This window comes from Camellia sinensis, chromosome 8, assembly GCF_055761805.1.
Source record: "Camellia sinensis isolate YWXY chromosome 8, ASM5576180v1, whole genome shotgun sequence".
In the NCBI taxonomy this organism is placed as follows: Eukaryota; Viridiplantae; Streptophyta; class Magnoliopsida; order Ericales; family Theaceae; genus Camellia; species Camellia sinensis.
Genome location: NC_138968.1, coordinates 64,483,384 through 64,492,386, shown reverse-complemented (window position 1 = coordinate 64,492,386; position 9,003 = coordinate 64,483,384). Strand labels below are relative to the sequence as shown.

At 43.2% G+C, this 9,003-nt stretch overlaps 1 protein-coding gene across 1 annotated transcript; it reads left to right on the top strand.

Annotated features, from left to right (window-relative positions):
• Positions 1-1,209: 1,209 nt before the first annotated feature.
• On the top strand, positions 1,210-2,379 carry LOC145797799 (receptor-like protein 14). Its single transcript, XM_082885220.1, has one exon. The coding sequence runs from the start codon at positions 1,210-1,212 to the stop codon at positions 2,377-2,379; it is 1,170 nt and encodes a 389-aa protein (XP_082741346.1).
• The last annotated feature ends 6,624 nt before the right edge of the window (positions 2,380-9,003 follow it).

Sequence of the window (9,003 nt, the reverse complement as noted above, 5' to 3'; positions counted from 1 at the left end):
ATAACGTTTTCAAAATCGGATATCATGGTTAGTAGAGGCCGATCTTCGGATCGGGCGAGAGGGGGTGCTCATAGCTGACCTTCCCCAATCGTACCCAAGCTCCCGAGCCGAGGCAACTTTGGTGATGACGGACACGTGGCCTTTGGCACCGAGTCAGGGTTTCCTAAATTTCCCCCAAAATAAAATATTTAGGTGGCGACTCTGTATCTGGCAAAGCAGTCCATGTTTGACACTTCTTTTCAAAAATCTGTTTCTCAAAACGATTTACCGGATTTGGGACTCTTTTGGTTCAGATTAAGAACCGTGACACAAATCGAGTTCGAACTGTAGTGAGGCCCACGGGCGCGTCTACACGTGCCTAAATACATTGAATTTACCTCATGAACCATCTCTTTTGTGTGAAATTTTGTGTTTTATAATAAGTATATATACTTTTTTTATTTTAAAGGACAAACAGTTTGTTGCTGACTGGTAGATTCCATGAAACATCCTATATTTCCTACATTTCTGCATATATAATACGTTTTGTGTTGGACAAAACTTGGAGTTGTATCATGGCCAACAGTTGTTTTCAACTTGTTCTTTTCCTTCCTTTGTTTTTGATGTTTGTTTCCCTTGAAGCCAGTAGATTCAGTTCCAACTCTAGCAATTCCAAACCCAGTTGCATAGAGATTGAAAGGAAAGAACTTGTTGAATTCAAAAAAGGTCTCACAGATCCTTTTGGTCTACTTTCTTCTTCTTGGGTAGGCATTGATTGTTGTACGTGGATGGGCGTAGGTTGCAGCAACCAGATTGGCCATGTTGTAGCGCTGGACCTTGGAAACCTCAGTGACTGTTATGACAAAAAAATTGGTTATGCACCTACAACCAACTCATCTTGTTTGGGTGGTGAGGTAAGTTCCTCCTTGCTCAACTTGAAATATTTGAAGTATTTGGACCTAAGCATGAATGATTTCCAAGGGATTGCAATCCCTAACTTCTTAGGTTCACTTGAAAAGTTGAGCTACCTCGATCTCTCTAATGCATCCGTTGGTGGAATGATTCCTCCTCATCTTGGAAACCTATCAAATTTGCTTGTTGGTCTGTCTTCTCTAAAATATCAATTTTTCCGATTTAAACTGGCTTGTTGGTCTGTCTTCTCTAAAATATCTTAATCTTGGAAATGTGAACCTCACTTTGGCAAGTACTAATTGACTGCAAGCTCTTAATATGCTTCCTTCTCTGTCGGAATTGAGATTGCGAGGTTGTGAGCTTCACAACTTGCCTCACTCTATACCAAACATAAATTTCACTTCCCTTTCCGTCCTTGATATCTCTGATAACAATTTCAACTCTTCAATACCTCAATGGTTGTTAAATAGAAGTTCCCTTTTGCAAATATATCTTTCTAGTAGTTATATGAAGACCTCTGTTTCTGATATCCCATGGGGAAACCTCTGTAACTTGAGAACTTTAGATTTATTCGAAAATCAAATTAACGGAGACATAAGTGAACTTATAGGGTGTTTGGTTGAATGCAGCAACAGTAGCTTAGAAGATTTATGGTTTGGAAATAACCAAGTTAGTGGACAGTTGCCAGATTATTCACTAGCACGCCTTCAGAACTTAAGATACCTTCTACTTTTTATTAACTTAATCTTAGGCCCAATCCCAGCATCAATTGGAAGGTTGTCCAAATTGGAGATGTTAGACCTCTCTTTTAATCAAATGAATGGGTCCATACCAGATGGCATCGGAAAACTTGCAAACTTAAACTTCTTGTTACTTGATAACAATTACTGGGAAGGTGCTCTCTCCCAAAATCAATTGCAAGGTCTCACAAAATTGCAGAGTTTCAGAATATCATCGTCGAACAAAAGTTTAATCTTCAATATGAGCCGCGAATGGGTTCCTCCTTTTAGCCTAACAGAAATCACAGTCCGGAACTGTCGATTGGGTCCCAGATTTCCAGCATGGCTAAGTGATCAAAAACGACTTTCTTATATAAGGCTCACAAACGTTGCCATTTCAGAAACAATACCTTATTGGCTTTGGGAGTTATCTCCGCAGATTTTTTGGTTAGATCTTTCTTGTAATTGGATACATGGAGTGCTTCCTAATTCATTAGTATTTTCTAGAGCGTATCTAGTGGATTTAAGTTTCAATTGCTTAGAGGGTTCACTCCCAGTTTGGCCTAATGTGTCACATCTCCTCTTGGCAAACAATTTATTTTCAGGATCAATTCCCATGAACATCGACCAAATGATGCTGTCATTGGAAGTTCTTGATTTATTTGGGAACTTTCTAAATGGTAGCATCCCATTGTCCGTAGGTAGGATGGAACATCTAGCAATGCTTTATCTATCAAACAACTATTTATCTGGAAAAATCCATGATTAATGGAGGGATTCACCAAGTTTTGGAATCATAGGTTTATCCGGAAACAATTTATATGGTGAGATTCCAAGTTCAATTTGCTCACTACCAGTGCTTTTTTGGTTAAAATTAAGCAGCAACAATCTTTCTGGGGAACTCTCTTTTGCATTCCAGAACTGCAAAGGCTTGACGATGCTTGATCTTGGAGAAAATCGATTCTACGGGAACATACCCAAATACATTGGAAAAGACTTCTTATCACTATCAGAACTGCGCATACGAGCTAACATGTTCAGTGGAAATATTCCTGAACAACTATGTGTTGCAGATCGGGGGCACACCAGGGAACTCAAACAAGCAATAACACACAAGATTTAATGTGGTTCGGCAAGTCGCCTACGTCCACGGGCAGCGGATTCACTATATTGAACAAAATGGTAAGAATTACAACACTCTCTGTAATTCTCTCTCTCTCTTTGCTCTCTAAGCTCACACCTCTCTGTTATCTCAGTTGTACATCTCAACTCTCCTTAGCTTCTCTATATATAGAGATTACAAATGCAAGAGCTGGCTGCCAGCCCATTGTTGTGCTTTCGGTGACTTTCCAGATTGATGCATCACATAGCTTCTCATGGCCTCATGGCCAACTCACATGGCCTCATGGCTTCCCCACCATGTAGCTGGCTGCCACTTTCCATCACATGGCCAGAATCTGTAGCCAATATTCAACAAATCTCCACCTTGGCGAGGATTCTCTTATCCAACATAGTGATCGATCAACACTGCCATGCACCCGAAGGTGCTCAGTTCCGAGAGATGTTGACCAAGTCCAAACAATGTTGGAACTTGATCCCAGAAACTACCTTTGTGAGCATATCGGCCGGATTATCTGCAGTACCAATCTTTTGAAGCAGAATATCCCCTTCATGCACAATTTCTCAGATGAAATGGAAACGGACATCAATGTGCTTGGTGCGGGCATGATGAACCTGGTTCTTTGCCAAACAAATGTCACTCTGACTGTCACAAAACACCTCAACGTGCTTCTGAACAACTCCCAAGTCTTCAATCAACCCATGTAGCCAAATAGCTTCCTTAAAGGCTTCCGTCACTGCCATGTACTCTGCCTCTGTAGTAGACAAAGCCACCGTTGACTGAAGCGTTGACCTCTAACTTACCGGCCCTTTAGCAAGCGTAAATAAATACCCTATTGTTGACCGGCGTTTGTCTAAGTCACCAGCATAATCTGAGTCCACATATCCTTCCAAATTCTGCCCGAGTCGATTATCTCTCTCGAACTTCAATCCCAGATTGACCGTGCCATGTATGTACCTTAGGATCCATTTCACTGCCTGCCAGTGATCTTTTCCTGGATCATGCATATACCTGCTTACCATACTCACAGCATGCGAGATGTCAGGCCGTGTACAAACCATAGCATACATTAATGCACCAACTGCATTTGCATATGGAACCTGTGCCATATGCTTCCGTTCTTCTTCTGTGCGTGGAGACAACGAAGCACTAAGCTTGAAATGAGGGGCCAATGGTGTACTTAAAGCTTTGGTTTTCTCATTGATGCCAAATCTGTCTAACACCTTTTTCGGATACTGGGTTTGTGTCAGACAAACCGTGCCCTTCTTCCTGTCTCTCTTGATCTCCATGCCAAGAACTTTCTTTGCTTCTCACAAATCCTTCATTTCAAACTCCTTTGCTAACTGTGCCTTGAGTTTGTCAATCTCTACCTTGCTCGTAGATGCAATCAGCATATCATCTACATATAAGAGCAAATAGATGAAGGAACCGTCGGGAAGCTTACGGAAATATACACAATGATCAAATTGACTTCTTGTGTATTCTGTCTCCATCATGAACCAATCAAATCGCTTGTACCACTGTCTCGGGGATTGCTTCAATCCGTACAACGATTTGTTCAGCTTACAGGCCCAATTCTCTTTTCCAGCAATTTTGAAACCATCTGGCTGGGACATGTATATCTCCTCTTCAAGATCTCCATGTAAGAAGGCAGTTTTGACGTCGAGTTGGGCGAGCTCAAGATCAAATTGTGCAACCAAAGCTAACAAGATGCGAATAGACATGTACTTCACAACAGGTGAGAATACCTCATTGTAGTCTATTCCTTCCTTCTGAGCATAGCCTTTAGCTACCAATCTAGCTTTGAATCTGATGTTGTCTCTGCCTGGAATGCCTTCCTTCTTGGTGTAAACCCACTTACACCCAATTGCTTTCTTGCCTTTTGGAAGTTGCACCAACTCCCAAGTCTGGTTCTTGTGAAGTGACCCGGTCTCTTCATCCATAGCCTCCTTCCATTTGACACTTTCTGCATTATGCACGGCTTCTTTGAAAGTGCAAGGAACATTGTCTTCAATGATTGGAAGTGCATAGGCTACCATATCGGTCATCCAACTGGGTTGCTTAGTAACCCTTTTTCCTTTCCTGATTGCAATGAGTTCTGATTGTTGCGGAGCCTCTGGATCTTCATTTTCATCTGAACTCTCTTTAGAGCTATCCTCTGAGACTTCTTCAGGATGGTTGATTGGCTGACTAGTCTTTGCTGGAGTCTCAAACTCCACCTGCACTGACTTCTTCAATGCTTCCTCATTCTGTTGAGGATCTGGTTGCTTCAGCATTGCAGACTCATCAAAGGTAACGTCTCTTCTGATGAGAACTTTCTTTGATTCAGGGCACCACAGTCTGTATCCCTTGACACCGTCACTGAAGCCCAAGAAGATGGCTTTCTTGGCTCTTGGATCCAACTTAGATTCTGTAACATGAAAATATGCTGGACATCCAAAGATACGTAACTGATCATAATCAGTAACTGGGACTCCTGACCATACCTCCATGGGAGTCCTCCCATCTAATGCTGCAGTAGGTAGTCTATTGACAAGATGACGAGCATAGTTTAATGCCTCGCCCCAAAATGCCTTGCTCAATCCAGACTGTGACAGAATACACCGGACTTTCTCCACCAAAGTGCGGTTCATGCGTTCTGCAACTCCATTCTGCTGCGGTGTTCCAGGAACTGTGAAATGTCTCACTATCCCTGCAATCTGGCAAACCTCAAAGAAGGGATCTGATGTATATTCTCCACCATTGTCAGATCTGAGCTTCTTGATCAGTCTGCCTGTCTGGGTCTCAATCATCTTCTTCCACGTAAGAAAGATGTCTAAGACTTCATCTTTGTGTTTCATTGTATAAATCCAAACTCTTCTAGAGAAATCATCAATGAACGACACAAAGTAGTGTTTACCTCCCAACGAAGCAATCTTGGAAGGACCCCATACGTCGGTGTGGACGTAGGCTAGAATCCCTTTGGTACGGTGAATTGCAGTACCAAACTTGATTCTTGTTTGCTTGCCCAATACACAATGCTTGCAGAACTCAAGCTTCCCCGTCTTGGCGCCTTTCAACAGGCCTTGCTTTACCAACCCTTGTAAAGCCTTCTCACCGACATGCCCTAGGCGCATGTGCCAAAGTTTGGAAGTGTCTGATGCATCATCTTCTGAGCTGGAACTGGTGGAGACAGCCACTCTCCCTGTGACTGTAGAGCCATCTAGGAAATATAAATTTCCCCGTCGAGTACCCTTCATTGCAACCAATGCTCCTCGAACAACTTTAAGGACTCCACCTTCCATGGTTACTCTGTAACCTTTGGAGTCTAAAACTCCCACTGAGATGAGATTCTTGGTTAGATCTGGTAAATACCGTACATCTTCAAGAATTCTGATTGTTCCATCATGGATCTTCAGTTTAATTGTTCCAATCCCCTTTGTCTGGCAAGCTTGGTCGTTGCCCATCAGCACAACTCCTCCATCGAACTCTCGTAAGCTCGAGAACCACTGCTTGTTAGGACACATATGGAATGAACATCCGGAATCTATTATCCATTCATCAGACTGGCCATATGATGAAACTGTGAAGGCTCCTCCTTCATCATTATCTCCATCTTGTGCAATATTCACTTTCTCTTCTGTCTTGTCTTTATTTGGACAATCTTTTGCCCAATGCCCCTTCTGGCGACAAGCTGCACACTCGTCTTTTGCAAGACGTCTTTTGTCTGAAGGTTTCCCCCTGGATTTTGAGCGAGACTTTCCTCGCCCTGTATTTCTTCTGTTATTTGTTCTGCCTCTGACTGTTAATGCCTCTGATGTTGAGTCCCTGTTTGCAGACTTATCTTTCCTTCTGAACTCATTGTTCACCAAGGCGTTTGCAACATCAATATACTTGATCTTCTCTTTACCGTACAGTAAAGTAGTAGTGAGATGATCATACGAGTCAGGTAAGGAATTTAACAATAACAGTGCTTTGTCATCATCACCAACTTGATCATCCAAATTCTTCAAATCCGTAATAATTTTGTTGAAGTTATTTAGGTGTTCGTTCATCGAAATACCTTTAATGTAGTCGAAACGAAACAACCTCTTCCTCAGGTAGAGCCGGTTCTCAATGCTCTTTGTCATGAACTTATCTTCCAGCGCCTTCCAAAGCTTCTTCGCAATATCATATTCTGTAAAGGCATACTTCTCCTCTTTTGCAAGGCAAAGTCGGATGGAACTGCAGGCCAGGAGATTCACCCTTTCCCATTCTATCTCGTCTAGGTCATCTGGTTTGTCTCCTAGAGTGAAGTTCAGGTTCATTTGGACAAGCATATCCTTAACTTCGCATCTCCACATGTCGAAGTTGTTGCTTCCATCGAACTTCTCTACCTCGAACTTGGCATGGGACACCGGGGTCCAATGCCTAGAAGTGCTTGTACTGGCTGAATTATTTACGGACTCGGTTGATCTAGATTCTGCCATTTTTTAGAAACTTCAATTCAAAAAAACTGACCGTACAGATGTGTCCGGAATACTCCAAATAGTTGGGAAACACTATTGGATCGTCAAAAACGGAATCCGAATGGCTCCGATCTGGCAAAAACACTTTGGACGGGTCAGATCTGCAGAATCTGGTGCGCTGAGATGCACCGGATAATTTCTCCGGTCAACGACTGGTCAACGGCTCGGTCAACGGCGCAGGCGGTGCGGTCAACGGAGGATCGGCGGCGCGGTCAACGCGGCTTGACGGCTGGTCAACTCGGCTTGACGGTTGGTCAACGCGGCTTGACGGCTGGTCAACGCAGCTTGGTCAGCGGCTCAGGCTGACTGGGCTGACACGTGGCTGACACGTGGCTGACTGGATCGTCTTCTTCACTGAGCGGCGCGTGGAGCGCGTGTGGCGCGTGGGTTGCACGCGCAATCTTCTCCTGGCGCGTGACGGCGCATCGAGGCTCCTCTGGGCTCTGTTTTTGCTGTTCTGGACTCCTCTCGGGGAGTTCTTCCTCCTAGTATGGTCAAAAGTGGATTTTGAGCACTTCGAAATCTGGGCACTTTCGGGAAAAATTCGATTTTTCGCAACCCGAGCTCTGATACCAATTGTTACGGATCGGGGGCACACCAGGGAACTCAAACAAGCAATAACACACAAGATTTAACGTGGTTCGGCAAGTCGCCTACGTCCACGGGCAGCGGATTCACTATATTGAACAAAATGGTAAGAATTACAACACTCTCTGTAATTCTCTCTCTCTCTCTTTGCTCTCTAAGCTCACACCTCTCTGTTATCTCAGCTGTACATCTCAACTCTCCTTAGCTTCTCTATATATAGAGATTACAAATGCAAGAGCTGGCTGCCAGCCCATTGTTGTGCTTTCGGTGACTTTCCAGATTGATGCTTCACATGGCTTCTCATGGCCTCATGGTCAACTCACATGGCCTCATGGCTTCCCCACCATGTAGCTGGCTGCCACTTTCCATCACATGGCCAGAATCTGTAGCCAATATTCAACACTATGCTCTCTTACTCACCTCCACATCCTAGACCTCGCTCTTAATAATTTATCAGGATCCATTCCATCATGCTTGGGAAAATTGGGTGCTCTGAATTCATTGATATCATATAGCCCATATAAACCCTCTAGGAGTGACCTGTATGGTCCACAAACGAAAATGCAAATGCAAATGCAAATGGAAACGGAAATGGAATTGGAAATGGAAATGAAAAAGGAAATGGAATTGGTTATGAAAGGAAGACAATTGATATATACCTTGACTCTTGAGTTGGTAAATATCATTGACTTGTCAAGCAACAATCTTCAGGGAGAGATCCCAGAACTAATAACAAATCTCTCAACCTTGGGTACCTTAAATTTATCCCACAACCAACTGATAGGGAAAATACCAGAGAAGATTGGAAGCTTACAACGGTTAGAAACACTTGATCTCTTATGCAACCACCTTTCAGATCCAATTCCTCCAACCATGTCCTCTATGACCTCACTAAACTCATTGAATTTGTCATTTAATAATTTGTCTGGACCAATTCCCTCCGTCAACCAGTTCCTAACCTTCAATGATCCTTCTATTTACGAGGGTAACCCAGAACTTTGTGGGCCTCCATTGTCAACCAAGTGTGATGCCTAATGATAGAGATGCTGATGGAAACCAACATGTTAAGACTCGCAAAGATGAAGATGAGAACGAAAACTTGCAATTCTACCTTGGCATGGCATTGGGGTTTGTGGTGGGGTTTTGGGTTGTTTGTGGTAGTTTGGTGTTAAAAAGTCTTGGAGATGTGCCTATTTTG